At 48.1% G+C, this 14,945-nt stretch overlaps 1 protein-coding gene across 1 annotated transcript in view; it reads right to left on the reverse strand.

The window, feature by feature from the left end:
• LOC309837378 (polycystin-1-like protein 2) overlaps positions 1-13,637 on the reverse strand; it is a gene marked incomplete at both ends in the record, with an annotated part of 78,740 nt that extends 65,103 nt beyond the window's left edge. The window contains 8 exon segments of the mRNA XM_082677838.1: positions 649-723; positions 725-779; positions 3,739-3,859; positions 3,861-3,871; positions 8,382-8,567; positions 10,698-10,862; positions 13,338-13,394; positions 13,397-13,637. Coding sequence (XP_082533964.1) covers positions 649-723; positions 725-779; positions 3,739-3,859; positions 3,861-3,871; positions 8,382-8,567; positions 10,698-10,862; positions 13,338-13,394; positions 13,397-13,637 — 911 coding nt within the window.
• Between the last annotated feature and the right edge of the window lie 1,308 nt (positions 13,638-14,945).

A 14,945-nucleotide genomic window follows, 5' to 3' on the forward strand; every position in this document is an offset into this window, starting at 1 on the left:
ATTATCCTTATCAACAAAAAACATTCGTACACGCAGGTGAGCATCTTCTTCACCCCGTTACTGACTCCTTGGACAGTGACTCGGGAGATTCCACAGAGCCGAGCTAAAAGGACCCAGCTCTCCATGACTGTTTGAGTGACCTTCTCCATTGAGAAAACCTGTGAGCACCATTCCTCCCATTCCCGTATGTATGCCCCTTTGTACTGTGACTCTGCCTCTCCTTCCACCAACAGGTGGAGACTATTTCTCCACCTGTTCAGTGTGGGCTTGGCCATGGAACTTGCTCTGGTCAATGGGACATTAGAAAATGTGACACAAGTAGTGATTTGAAAAATGCTTACACATTGGGCCTTGCTTTCACTCCCTGCTGGAAACTCTTCTGCCACCATGCAGATGAGCCTAGGCTAGCCTGTTGGGTGATGAGTGACACATGCCACTAGCTGACATCCAGCTAACTGCCAGACAAAAGAATGAGGCCTTCCTAGGCCATCCAACTGAGCTAGTCCAGACAAGAAAAGACACCTAGCTGATCCAAAGAACCATGAAAAATTATAACTATTATTGTAAGTCGCTAAGTTTTGTGGTGTTTTGTTATGCAGCAGAAACTGACTGATACATTTTTACTCAAGGCTCAGAAATTACTCTTACCTTGTGGGGTAGTAGGGATCGAAAGTGTGGCCATCACCCATATTAATTATACAGGACAGGTTTCCAATGTAGGGACAGGAGCCATGTAAGGGAGATGGCGACATTGTCAAAGATGAAACTCTCAGGCTTCCCTGGTGGCGCAGTGGTTGAGAGTCCACCTGCCGATGCAGGGGACATGGGTTTGTGCCCCGGTCTGGGAGGATTCCACATGCCACGGAGCGGCTGGGTCCGTGAGCCATGGCCGCTGAGCCTGTGCGTCCGGAGTCTGTGCTCTGCAACAGAAGAGGCCACAGCAGTGGGAGGCCCGTGTACCGCAAAAAAAAAAAAAAAAAAAGATGAAACTCTCATTGCACACCATCAGCTTCAGGCCTGCACATCAAAACTCAAAATACCATTTGCCGTTGCAAAGCAGATGTTTCTGTTTAAAACCTACTTTCTTCTATCTACCTGACCTTTATCTTTAGTGGGGCTTTTAAAGTTTTAAAATTTTTACTTTTTAAAGTTCTTTTGAATTTTTTCATTCCTAGGTAATACATGACCCAGATACAGAATTCGAAGTGTACAAAAGGGTCTACAGTGAAAAGAAAGCCCTCCCCGACTGCTACCCCTCAGTCCCCCAGTTCTGCTCCCCAGAGGCAGCCATTGTTACCAGTCTCCTGGGTCTCCTTCCAGAGATACCTGCACACTCACAAGCATGTACATACTTTTCTATTTATACAAATGGTGCTCTGTTCACTATTTGGCACCTTCCATTTTTTTCACTTAGAATATTTTGGAGATTGTTCTATATGAATTCAGTTAGAGCTGCCTTATACTCTTTAATAGCTGCACAATGTACCCTAATTTATTTAACCAGGATCCATTGATTGTCTAAGTGTATTTTATAATGATTAAAAAGGCAAAAGGCAAAGCACCTTTAGGAAAATCTCCTTGGCTAGGGTGGCTGATGAATCATCATTAGCAATTTAGTGCACATTAAATTTTACAAATTTGAGCTTCACAAGTTGGCCTGGAGGATGGGGTGAGGGGTGGAATTTGTGGCGGTTCACCCAGCCATGGGCTGATTGGTGCAGCACAGTCTTCTGGTTTCTGACTTAAATGAGAAGGGAAAATATGTAAGAAGCTGAATGCAAATGAAAAGGACTTTCTTGAGCTGGTCAGAAAGCCACCGTGGTCCTGATTGGTACGGGTTCGTGATCATCCGAGGAAACTCAGGATGCAGCAGGCCCTTCTGGGCACAGAGGCAGGAGCTGGCGGGCAGGGGATACTGCTGGATGAAGTCCTTCCCTTCAGAAATCAGAAACTGACGGTGATCAGAACCCACTGATTCACAAGGGACAAGATATTTGAAATCAAAGTCAGGACAGAAAATCTGGTCCGTGTGGTAGCCAGACCCAACTCACCCCCCTACCCCTAAGCTACCCGTCTGTCTGATGAGAGCAAGGCTGCAACTGGCAGATCTCCAAGGGCGCCCTTTGTCCAGGAGCGAAACCACCAAACGGAAAGTGCTGCCAAACCATGTGGCCTCCCTTCCCAGAAAAGAGAACAAGACACCCTCCCTGCTCACTCTTACTCCACCCAAGTGTGTTCTGCAAACGAGTGCCACCCCCCCTTCCTGCACCCTCTCCTCCGTGCAGCCCTCTTCCTCCTGTCCCCAAGGACCCTGCTCTCCTGGGTGGCCCCTGGGGACCCCAACCTTCTCTGACTCATCTTTCCCCTTCAGAGCTCCTTGAACCATTACTCACGGATTCGGTAGAATTTGCCGTTCTGACCGATTAATTGGTTGGACAATGGCATAATGTGGTGTCCCAGCTTGAGGGGAAATTTGCACTCACACTGTAATAGGAATGAACTCGATACAGCCATCTTGGAGGGTGATGTGGCAATGTCTACTAACATTTAAAATGTGCGTACCCTGTGACCCAGCATTTCCGCTACTAGGGATCTCTCCTCTAAAAGTAATCCCAGGAGTATGTCAAGATATATGCACAAGAATGCACAAGAGAGCACTGCAGAGTGATCCATAACAACAGAAACTCAGAAGCAACCAAAATATCCATCAAGAGGGGAACAGGTTGGACTTCCCTGGTGGAACAGTGGTTACAAATCCGCCTGCCAATGCAGGGGACACGGATTCGATCCCTGGTCTGGGAAGATCCCACATGCCGCAGAGCAACTAAGCCCGTGCGCCACAACTACTGAGCCCACGTGCTGCAACTACTGAAGCCTGCGCGCCTGGAGCCCGTGCTCCACAGCAAGAGGAGCCACCGTAATGAGAAGCCCGTGCACCGCAATGAAGAGTGGCCCCCGCTCACCACAACTAGAGAAAGCCTGCGTGCAGCAACAAAGAACCAAAGCAGCCAAAAATAAATTAATTAATTAATTTTAAAAAAGAGGGGAACGGGTTAAATAAATTTTGACATAATCTTATGATGGGATACTATGCAGTCATTAAAAGAATAAGGTAGTGACTTGGAGAGATGTCCAGGATATATTATTAAGTGAAAAAAATTGAGTTGTAGACATATACATCTATACATTCATACACAGCCATGTCTATGAAAACACTTTAAAAAGCAGGGAAGAATTTATTCTAAACAATTGAGTAGTTTCTTTATGAGGAGTAGAATTGTTGAATGGAAGGGAGGGATTCTTCCTTCTTGATTTATAAAACTTGTACAAATTCTGGTAATATGGGTTATTTTTATGGTTTTTTAGATTTGTAAAAGTTCCTGTGCATTCTAAAATGGCAGTCTACAGGGAGGGTGGTGGTTGAGTGCGTGTGGCATGTGGGAATCCTTCCAATCAAGTAATCTTGGTTTTGTCTGTTGTGTTTATTGGGTCACCCCATGAAATTTAATTTGAAGTGTCCTGGGGTTAAAACAGTTGTTTTTCAACTTCTGGCTTGATGGCTTGTTTTGCAACTGAACCTCAAATGCTTTACCCTGCAGCTAAGCCAGGTGGGGAGGGCAAGCCACAGGGCAGCAGTTTTGGGTGAGGAGGTCTCTCAGTACTGAGCAGATCCACCCCCATGGAGAGCTGCACCCTCTGCTCCAAGGAGGGCTAGAGATAAGAAGGGAATTCCCACACCCAGGCAAGTTGGGGACTCACCTTCCCGGCAGTGGTACTGCACCCACAGGTAACTGCCCCAGGTGGGACACAGGTCTCCAAAGTAGGTCCCATTTGCTGCCACCTGGCAGGCCTGCAGCCCCCCGGCACTGGCCTGGGAGGCACCCACATCCCAGCGGAAGCAGACACCGTGTGAAGGACATTAAAGGATAGGGTCAGACAGAGATGAGTGACCTTGAATTCGTTCATTCACCCACCATCCCCCCAACAAGTACCTGTTGGTATCTACTGAAGACCGGGCACTGAGTCCGGTGCTGGGGGAGAAACAAGTAGGATTCCTGCCCTCAAATATCTCAGAGTCCAGCACAATGGTTCCCAAGCTTCAGAATACCAGAATCCCCTGGAGGGCTTGTGAAGACAAAAATTTCCAGACCCTGATTCTGATTCAGTAGATTTGGAGGGAAGCTTGAGAATTTGCTTTTCTAACAAGCTTCCAGGCTATGTCGATGCTGCTGGCCCAGGGACCCCACTTTGAGAACCACTGGTCCAGTGGCATCTACTCAGATGGTCTACATCCTGAGAACTGGCAAAGAGGGCACAAGATTAGGAACCCTGTGTCTGCCACGGGCACCAGGTGCCCACAGGAGGGAGGAGTGTGGAGACCCCAGGCCAGAGGCCTCAGGGTCATCCCAACATCCGTTCCCTCTGCCCATGTAGACATAATAGACGCCTACAGAGAGGCCTGGAGAAAGGACAGGCAGATGCTGTGGCCCTGGTTCCCTTCTTGGCTTGAGAGCATCCTATGGCTCTGCCCTGCACTGCATCACTTTCCTTGTTCTCTTTCGCATCTTAGAAACCCATGCTTGCTCCAGGCTTTGGAATATTTAAATGCTCTTTTCCTGTCTGGTTGCTTAGCCAGGCAAGCCCCACCCCCTCCTCAGATGCTCTCCTGGCCCTGGTTCCTCCCCAGCTGTTATGGTTTTGTGCTCCCCTCACCCGGTTTTTAGCCATGGGCCGATGACTCCTTGATCTATGTCTCTTGTTTGGCTCTCTCTTGAGTTCCTATCCTGTATGTCCACTTGTCTACACAGCATCTCCACTTGGACGTCACAGGGCACTCCAGGCTTCTCATATCCTGAAATGAGGTCTTGATCTCTGATTTGGGTTGAAGTGTGTCTCCTCTAAAAGGTGTCTTGAAGTCCTAACCTTTGGTACCTGTGAATATGAGCTTATTTGGAAACAGGGTCCTTGCAAACATAATCAAGTTAAGATGAGGTCATTAGGGTGAGCCCTTAATCCAGTATGACTGGTGTGCTTTGGACACGGAGACAGGGCATGTGAAGTTGGAAGCAGAGATTAGAGAGATGCACCTACCAGGGTTTGTGGGCAAGCATTGCCGACAAATGCCGGATGCTAGAAGAGGAAAGGAAGGGCTCTCCCCTGCAGGTTTTGGAGGTAGAGAAGTCCAGCTGACACCTTGATTCTGGACTCAGCCTCCAGACTGCAAGAGAACGTGCTTCTGTTGTTTTAAGCCACCCAGTTTGTGGTACTTGGTAAGGCTGCCCTAGGACATGAAGACAATCTCCCTCCTCCACCTTTGCCACCAGCTGCTCCTCCCCCAGCCTCTTCTCTCAATGCCAGGGTCATCCTGGACCCCCATCATTGACAAGTCCTGTCAGTATGTCCTTCTGTTTCTGGAATCTATCCATTTCTCTCCATCTGCATTGCCCTCCAGCCTCCAGCCTCTCTCACCTGGGTTTCTGGCATCAACCTCCCTTGTTTGGACTCACAGCAGCCTGCGGGCAGCTTTAAAATACACCTGGCCGTGATCTTCCCCTGCTCAAAACCCTCCAGTGCTTCCCCAACATCCTGGGGCTAGGGTCTGGGTTCCTCAGGCACTAGTGCCCCACCTCCCCCCATGCTGAGTGCTTTGCAGTTCCCTGCACCTACCACGCTCTTCCTCGGACTTGCATGGGTTCCTCCCTCTCCCCAGAACACCCATCCCCATTCACCCAGCTGTCCTTTTCCTGCGTGACTCCTATTATATCTTCAGGTCTCAGCTTAGATCTCACCTCCTCTGGGAAGGTGGCCCGCCCTTTGACCGTTGGTCCACAGATCCACCCTCACCCTACTTGGTTCCAAATTGCAGGGAACTACATTTCCCAAACTGCCCTGTGCACTGGCAGGCACTGATGGCAGACTGAAGACGACGTATTAACTTCCAATGGCTGCTGTAACAAATTACAAAAACGTAGTGGCATAAAACAGCACATTTATTACCTCACCTTTCTGGAGGTCAGAGGTCTGGGTGGGCTCAGCTGGCCTCTGCTCAGGGTATCACAGGGCTGAAATCAAGGTGTCACAGAGGCTCTGGGGAGGAATCTACTTCCAGTCTCATTCTTCTTGTTGGCTGAATTCAGTTCCTTGGGACTGTAGGACTGAGGTCCCATTTCCTTGCTGGCTATCAGCTGGGACCACCCTAAGCTCTTAGAGACCTCTCTCCAGTCCTCCCATGTGACCCCCTGTCTCTCAGAGCTGGCAGTGAGGCGTCAGGTCTGTCTCATACTTGAATCTCACTGACTTCTCCATCTGCCACCCCTCTCTTATGCTTCTAGCCAGAGAGAATTCTCTGCTTTGAGGGGCTCATGTGATTAGATTGTACCCACTTCGATAATCCAGGATAATCTCCCTATTTTAAGATTAGCAACCATAATTACATGTACAAAGACCCTTTTGCCACGTAAGTTAACATATTCATGGGCATGGCATCTCATCATACCCGCAGTTCCAGGGACTAGGGTGGGAAATTGGGGGTTCAAAGTCTGCCTGCACCAGACGGGAAGAGGTACAGGGCAGGGTGCTTTTTGCCCTCTCTCTCACCACATCTCCTCTGAAGCTCCAGCTCCCTGGGGCCCGTCCCTCCCTCCGTGGTCATTGCTCCCCTGGCGCAGATCATGGTTCTAGCACCTGCCAGGTGGCCCTGACTTCTGGTTTTGGTGTGACATCCCCCATGGCTGTCCCTCCAGTCCTTTGGGGTGGTCGCGGCTTTCTGCTCCTCTAATCTCAGGGTTCGATCATCATCCCCTATTCGGCTTCTCAGCACTTCCGTGACTGAGTCATTGGATAACCAATTCCCTGCATTAAATTCCCTCTGTTGGAAGACCTAGCATGATTTTCCTGCTGGGACCCAGTTTGCTCTACCCCTCCGTGTGAGATCTGTACCCTACTAGGTGCATCCACAGCACTAGACTACAATCTCCAAGAGAGAGGAAATGTTTCGTTTTGCTTTGTTTTTGTTCACTGCTCTATCTCCAGCACGCAGAACAGTACCTGATACACAGCAGGTACAAAATGAGTCTTGCATGAGTAACTAAACAGCACCTTTTCTCCCTTCTGTGTGACACTGAGCACAGTGCTAGGTAATTGCCTGTATTTGTTTCTGTCTCCCCATTAGACTGTGACCCCTTCGAAGAACAGACTGTGTTTGATTCATCCCTGCATCCACAGAGCCCAGGATAGTGCATGGCACACTTTTGGTGCTCAATAAACATCTGTCAGCAAACTGACTGAATGAATGAGTGATGGTGACACTTAGGTACAAACAGCCCCCCTGGAGCTCTGCCCAGATCTCCTCCAGCCCTCCCCAAAAGGATGCAGGGCTCCCATCCAATGTGCCCTCTGGGTGTGGCTACAAGGTTTGGAAGCTTGCATCTAGGCCTTTAAGGAAATAGCCCACTGAGCTCCATCTGTGAAGGAGGCACACCCATCGGCCCGTCCTCCGGGCCTTTCCTCCTTGGTGGGCCACAGCCTCAGGAATGCTGGGGCAACGAGGCGAGATGAAGAGAACCAACTGGCTGATTTCGGCATTTCTTTCCCCCACGCCTGCTCTAAGGGGAGGAGGGGTGATGTGGGTCAGACATGGCGGGGAGAGGTGCAAGTTTCTTTCCAAGGAAAAATCCTTGTCACCAGACAAACCTGGCTCAGAGGCAGATTTAATCTGATTTAGAAAAATAAGACCCTAGAGAAACTCTCCCATGTGAAGGAGAGATACCATCCAGAACAGGAGAGATACCACCTGGAACGTTTGTTTGTTTCAGGACTGTTCGCAATAGCAAGGATTAAGCAACAATCCGCACATCTCTCAATAGAGGAAAAGACAAACTATGATATAGTTACATAATAAGTGAAACAAACTAGTACAACATGTATCAGGACAGATGATACGAATCTAATGTTTTATTCATTTCTGTAATGAGGGAATCTTAAGAAAATATGGCATAACGCTAAGATTTGACAAAGTTGGGTAGTGGGTCCAGAGGATTTCACTGAAATTTTTTTCATTCTTGTACGTGCGTTTGAAGTATTTCGAAATTAAAAAAATTTAAATTAAAAAAAAAGAAAGAAATGTTTTTGCACCCAGTTGGGGTGGAGAGCAAAATGTCCACCTGACCCGTCGGGTGGGTTTGATGTCAGGTGAAGGGTGAGCCACGGCCCCCTTACTCCCCTGCTTGGTGCTGTGGGCAGACTGGCTAATTTTCCCATATGATGGAAGCCCAAGGTCAGATATGAAGATTGTTCAATCCTTCCAGACCCCTTTGCTGGGCACAGGACACCAGGAAGTGCCCTGCACTTGCAGCCAGAGCTACAGAGCCCTTGGGCCCTACCTGCCACTTCATCCTTGACGCTGACCCAGTTGCATTCCTCCTCCAGGTCTGAGGGGTCCCCGGCATCCTGGATGCAATAATGGGGAGTCTGGCGCCCATAGAAAGTATCCTGGATCTGGATCACCTCCCCTGAGCCATAGTGCATGGTGGCATTGAGGTTCTCGCAGGCCAGACTCTGGCCGACATCTGTGGCAAAGGTAAGGTGACACCTAAGGAGGGCTCGTGGTCACAGATGGGCAAGTGCCCAGGTAATGGGAAGCAGAGGGGTCTCAGGGGTCAGGACTGTGAGATGCAAGGACACAGTGGGAGCTGACTCAGCAGGGGTGAGAAACAATGTGGAGGGCATGAGCATGGCTCTGGGGCCAGACTGCCCAGGGTCAGGGCCAGCCCAGCCACTCTCGGGCTGTGTGGTCTTCTGCAAGTTATTCAGCTTCTCCGTGCCTCCTCTTTATGGGGGGAGTCAATATCACACCCCATAGAGTCGTTAGGAGGATCAAATGAATCTGTACGTGTAGGGTCAGGGCTGTAAAAGTGGCAATTATCATTCCACCTGTTTCGAGTGCCTTCCTTGAGACTTATCTGAAAACAATGCCTGGCACATCATAGATGCTAAACTAGCATTTGTTGAATGCATGAGTGATTTCATTGAGTCTTCATACCAGTCCTATGAGCTGCACTATTATCCTCCCCTGTGGTAACATCGGGCTCTGTGGGGTCACTGTGCTGAAACCCCACTCCAGCCCAGCTCCTGGCATGTGGTCTATGCTCAGTAAACATTTGTTGATAAAGAATGACCTGGCTCAGATGTGCACAGCAGAAAGTAGGAAACACTGGCTTCAGACTCAGGCCCGTCTGCCTGGTGGGACCGCCACAGGGCAGGGGTTGAGATCAAAATCTGTGTTCATTTCCTAATGGCTGCTGTAACAAATGACCACAAACTTAGTGGCTTAAACAGCACAAATTTATCTTCTTACAGTTATGGTCAGAAGTTCAAAACGGGCTTTACTGGGCTAATATCAAGGTGTGGGCAGGGCTGGTTGCTTCTGGAGCCTCTAGGGGAGAAGCTATTCCCTTGCCTTTTCCAACTTCTAGAGGCTGCCCCTTCTTTCATCTTCAAAGCCAGCAGCACAGTGTCTCCCAGTCTCTCTCTCTGATCTTCACGTCTCATCTCCGTCACCTCCCAGCTGTGTGGAACTTACCCTTTCTGAGCATCACTTTTCTTAGCTTTATCATGGGCCTGCGACAGAATGATGGAGGTATTTCTACTGTGTGATGAATAAGTGCACAGACGCATGTACAGCTCAGTGCCTGGAACTCCTGGATGTATGTTAGCTCTTCCTAGTGTGACCTCGTGCCAGGGACTGCAAGACCCTAGGGGCTGACGGTGCTGAGACAGGCTTGCAGTGGGGGTGGGGCAGGGGATGGGGTTTGGGGGGGAGCTTTGGTAAGAAGTGAGGAAGTTGCACAACCCACAGGTCCACAAAGCTTTCGACTTTTCCGAATCGGCCAGGCAGGAAAGTTAAGCTTGCATGGCATCTATAAAGCTGAGTGTGGGGGAAATAGAGCAGGGGTCCCGTAAGTGTCTGAACCCAGGCTGGGGCCTGGGCACCAGAGTCTCCAATGAGGGGCTTAGAACCAGGGAGGGGACTGGATCTGGAAGCCCAGAACCTTCTGTCAAGGCTGGCTTGAGGGTCAGGGGACCACAAGGCAGCTCAGCTCCAAGACCAGGCCCCCCATGGCAGGCAGGACCCAGTGTGGGTCTCGGGCCACTCCTGCGGGGACTCGCACACAAAGTCCCCAGGAAGGGGTTCCCAGGGCCCACAAAAGGGGCCTACCACAGGCAGCAGCTGGAAAGGGCACAAGAGCAGAGCGTGGGAGGATTTGGGAGTTGGGAGTGGGATGCGGGGTGAGGGGCTCAAAGCCAGGCTGACCAGGGAGTGGGAGTCAAGGGTGAGTGAGAACAGCCTCCTGGGACCACATGTCTCTTCATGGGAAGACTGGAAAGGGAGCGAAGATAGGGCTGAGCACTTCCCTCTAATGTGGGCTATGAGAGGGGAAGACAGAGAGACAAGTGAGACTAGAGGGCAGGTAGGCAGGTAAGTGGACAGGGAGAGAGCAGGACATGAGCTGGAGAGATGAAGTGAGACACAGAGCATCACACAGCCGGAGATTGTGGGCATTTAGAGAGGTAGAGACAGAGACAGAGAGATACAGAAAAAGAGAGAACAAGACAGAAGGAGATGCAGAGAGATAGAGACAGAGGGAGAGTCAGAGAAAGAAAGAAGGAGGGAGACCCCACAGCACAGGCCAGCTCACCAAACTCGCAGATGAAGGCGAACTTCTGCATGCAGTTGTCCGAGGGCAACCACCCAAAGGAAGGGTCTCTCCCATTGTAGCCCCATGGGTTGGTTACAGAAGCATCCTGCCCTCGGCGCCAGATCCTGTAGCTCACATTTGAGGTGTCCAGCCAGATCCTGGGCCCTGGGATGGGAATATGACCACCAGGACTTGGAAGGGTCCTTCTGATCCTGGTGTGCAGAGAGCTTGCCCCAGCTCTACTCCTTGTATGCCGTGGGTGCTCAGGCAGTGCTGACAGGCTGAAGGCCTCTCTGTCCCATGCCAGTGAAGGGGCATCACCTAGCCACTATCTTCCAAGATAAGGTCTCAGCCTACAAACCGGGGTGCCGAGCCCAAGAGCCCATACAAAGAGGTTTGATTAAATAGATGATGCTTCTAGTAATGTGTAACCACAATTTAAAATAGAGCACAGGACTTCCCTGCTGGCACAGTGGTTAAGAATCCGCCTGCCAATGCAGGGGACACAGGTTCAATCCCTGGTCCGGGAAGATCGCACATGCCACGGAGCAACTAAGCCTGTGTACCACAACTACTGAGCCTGTGCTCTAGAGCCTGCAAGCCTCTACTACTGAAGCCCATGAGCCACAACTGCTGAAGCCCGCGAGCTCTAGGACCCACGTGCCTCAACTGCTGAGCCTGCATGCTGCAACTACTGAAGCCCGGACGACTAGAGCCCGTGCGCCGCAACAAGAGAAGCAATAAGAAGGCGGCACACCGCAACAAAGAGTAGCCCCCGCTCACCGCAACTAGAGAAAGCCCATGTGCAGCAGCGAAGACCCAATGCAGCCAAAAAAATAATAATAAATTTAAAAAAAAAATTTAAGGTTTAAAAAAAATTTTTTTAATTTAAAAAATAAAATAAAAAAGAGCACAGAACTGTGCCTCGGGATGGCAAGACATACTCCAGAGAGTAGCAGGGGCCCTTGTCAAATATACTTGGGCAGCACTGAATTAAAGTGGAAGCAATTTTCATGATTTTGGTACTCTTCAGAGCCTTGAATACACCAACATGATTGTTGAAGAAGTGTGTGTGTGTGTGTGTGTGTGTGTGTGTGTGTGTAATACAGAGGTACACCAGAGGTCTAGAAAACACTGGCTATAAACTATTTACTGTGAAGACTCAAAAATACATTTACCATTTTTTTAAGGAAAAGAAATCCATACATATGGTTAAAAAATTCAAAGAACACAAAAGGGTATAAAGTGAAAACATCTTCCCTCTTTCAACCTATGGACTACTCCCATTATTGTTATGTTTCTTGAAAATTGTTCCAGGATGAATTGTATCCATACATCAACATTTATGAATGCCTGAAATCTAGTTACATAAATGCCATCATATCGCACACAGCCAGGACAGTCCCTTGCTTCTTAAATAACACTGAGCGATGGAGGTTGGGACGTATCAGATCTACCCCATTTCCTGTAGCAGCCATGCAGTATCCCTTGGAGATTTTAAATAGACACGCTCCTTTAACTGCATGTGAATGGGTGTCCGATATACAGAAATCCACAATTTCTGCATCTACAAAGCAAGAAACCATTCAGTAGATGTTGCCTGAAGATGCATTTTAGAATTCAAATCTCTTGGCTGTGAGTTTCCTAAAATGAGCTTCTCCGGCTGCTCCTTTATTAAAGTATTTCCGTCCACGCTGGTACATTTCTACAGGTGTTCAGCCCAGACCAAGCTACTCATTTATAAAACCCAGCAGCTTCTACTGGGCAATGGGAGGTAGCAGGACGCTGTCATCTTGAACAAGTCATTTCATGCCTCTGGACTTATTTTCCTCATTCATAAAACAAGAGTAGCAGTGCTTGCCTCATGGGGCAGGGGTAAGGCTTAAATACGGACATCCATTTTTTGTTGTGTATGGACACCAGGAAAACAGAACCGGCCAGAATAATGGTTCCTCCCCTTGAAGAACTCATAGTCCGGGGGGAAGACACCTAAAAACTGAAGTCATGCCACAAGTGCTCTCCTAAATGTGTGGACAAGATCCTACAGGTGCAAAGAGGAGGACTCACCGGAACGTGCGGGGGTTGGAGGAAGGGGTCCTCGCCGAGCGAAGGATAAGGAAGGGTTTCCAGGACGACTGTTACCATGAGACTGTCTAGTGTGAATTGAGCTGTGCTAAGCCCTTAACCCACTTCAGCCTCATAACAAGTGGGGGAAGGACATGTGGAAGTGCTTTGAAAATAGCTTAGTCATTATTTCCTGAGACTCTGTTTTCCCATCTGTAAAATAGGGACAACAATCATAACTGTCTCATCGGTTATGATAAGGATTCACTGTGAAAATGGACGTGAAGAACTCAGGACAGTGCCAGGCACTGTTCTAGCAAGAACTGAAGAAGCCATAGCTAGTCTTAGGCACAAGCAAAGAAAGGGACATTTCTAGCATGTCAGCTACAAGCTGGATTCTGTGCTAGGTACTGCACAAGAATTCTTTTATTTGATCCACAAAACAACCAAAAAGGAGGGTCTCCTTACCATGAGAATTGGGACATACTAATTTGTTCCATGGAGTTCTGGGTAAGAAACTATGGTGAGAATCACAGCCACAAGCTCCCCATAAAACAAAATTATCGTGGCACCTACCTTCTGTAGTATCATTCCAAGCCAAGTTCCATGTGAGTCCAATCCATCGTTCCCTTCCTGGGTGAGGTGCTTCTGCAGGAATAGCTGGGTGGCTTCACCGTGAATAAAAACCAAATGGCCTACTTGCTCCTCACACCAGCTCTGGGCACCATAGAAGGTGCGGCCGAGAGGCACAAATTCATAGCAAGCATCTCTGAAAGCCACTTGGCTCTTAGAGCAAAAGCTGCCATCCTCTGGCTTAGCCGTAATGGCCCTAAACCCCAGGGCAAGCCCCAAGAGTACCAAGGCCAAGGTGCTCATCCTTGAGCCACGGCTGGAGCATCTGGATGGGCCTGGCTCTCAGGTCCTTCATATGCTCCTGCCTTCACAACTGGCTGCCGTCCATCTTTCCTTCTCTTGTTGTATCACATAATAGTGACTGACTTCTTGTTTAAGTGTCTGCATTTTTGTTAGTGCACATCTTGTTAAGTGTCTGCATTTTTGTTAATGCACATCTTGTTAATGTGTCTGCATTTTTGCTTCCGCCATCTCTTTGTTCCATGCAGTTCCAAATCCAATTAATTTGCAAAAAGGTCTTGTAGAGAAAGATAAAGTTGCTGTATCACTTGTCTGCTTGTCATTGGGTGAACCATTAGCTTCTGATAAAAATTCCTTGTTATTGGTTTTTATGTCATTACCCTTCAGGGCTAAATGTTTCACGAGGAACCATCAGCTTGTGGGAAGTATGTGATAAAAGAAAACTGGCAGGAAAGCTAGAGTTATGGATAGTAAAGAAACCAAGTTGAGCTCATATCCAACCCCATTGTCTGTGGCCACTGTGCCCAGATGATAATCACTTTCTCCCCAACATGGCTTCAATCCTAACGGAGATTTTTTTCTGCTCTCTGACTCATCACATTACCACTCATGCCTGTTTGAGAATAAAAATTTCCTACAATATTTATTTGATGTCATCATGAAAATAAGCTTTTAAAACTTCAAACTGCCCATCCTCACCTACTGCCTAAACCCTCCAACAGGTGTCCATGGTCAATGGATCAAGTTCAAACCTCCTGGCTTTGTATTCAAGGCCCTATATGAAATGATCTCTGATGATGTTTCCAAACACACCCCCAGAATGTGGGGAAACATGCTGTCTCACCAATTGCTGATGCAAGTATAAATTGGTACAACCTCTATTGTGGGTAGTGTGACAATACCTATCAAATATCTATCAAAATTTTAAAAAGTACAAGCTCTGTAATGGAGCAATTCCACTTCTAGAAACTTTACCTACAGATGAATTCATACATATGTGATATGTCATATATATATATATATATATATATATATGTTTATTTATTACAGAATTTTGTAAGAAGGAAAGATGGGAAACAACCTAAATGTCCATTTAAAGAAAACTGGTTAATAAAAGGTGGTACATCCTAAATAGCGACTAAAACATGAACATATTCTTTGTATACGAATTCGGGAGGATCTCTAAGATTTTGGCTAATATTAAAAGTGAAGTATGAGACATTGATGAGGTTCCAATCCCATTTACACGCAACCCATATGAATACTTCTTTGTATATGTGTGTAATATATCTCTTAAGGGACATACAAGAG

This window comes from Grampus griseus, assembly GCF_964374135.1.
Source record: "Grampus griseus genome assembly, chromosome: 19".
NCBI classification, from domain to species: domain Eukaryota; kingdom Metazoa; phylum Chordata; class Mammalia; order Artiodactyla; family Delphinidae; genus Grampus; species Grampus griseus.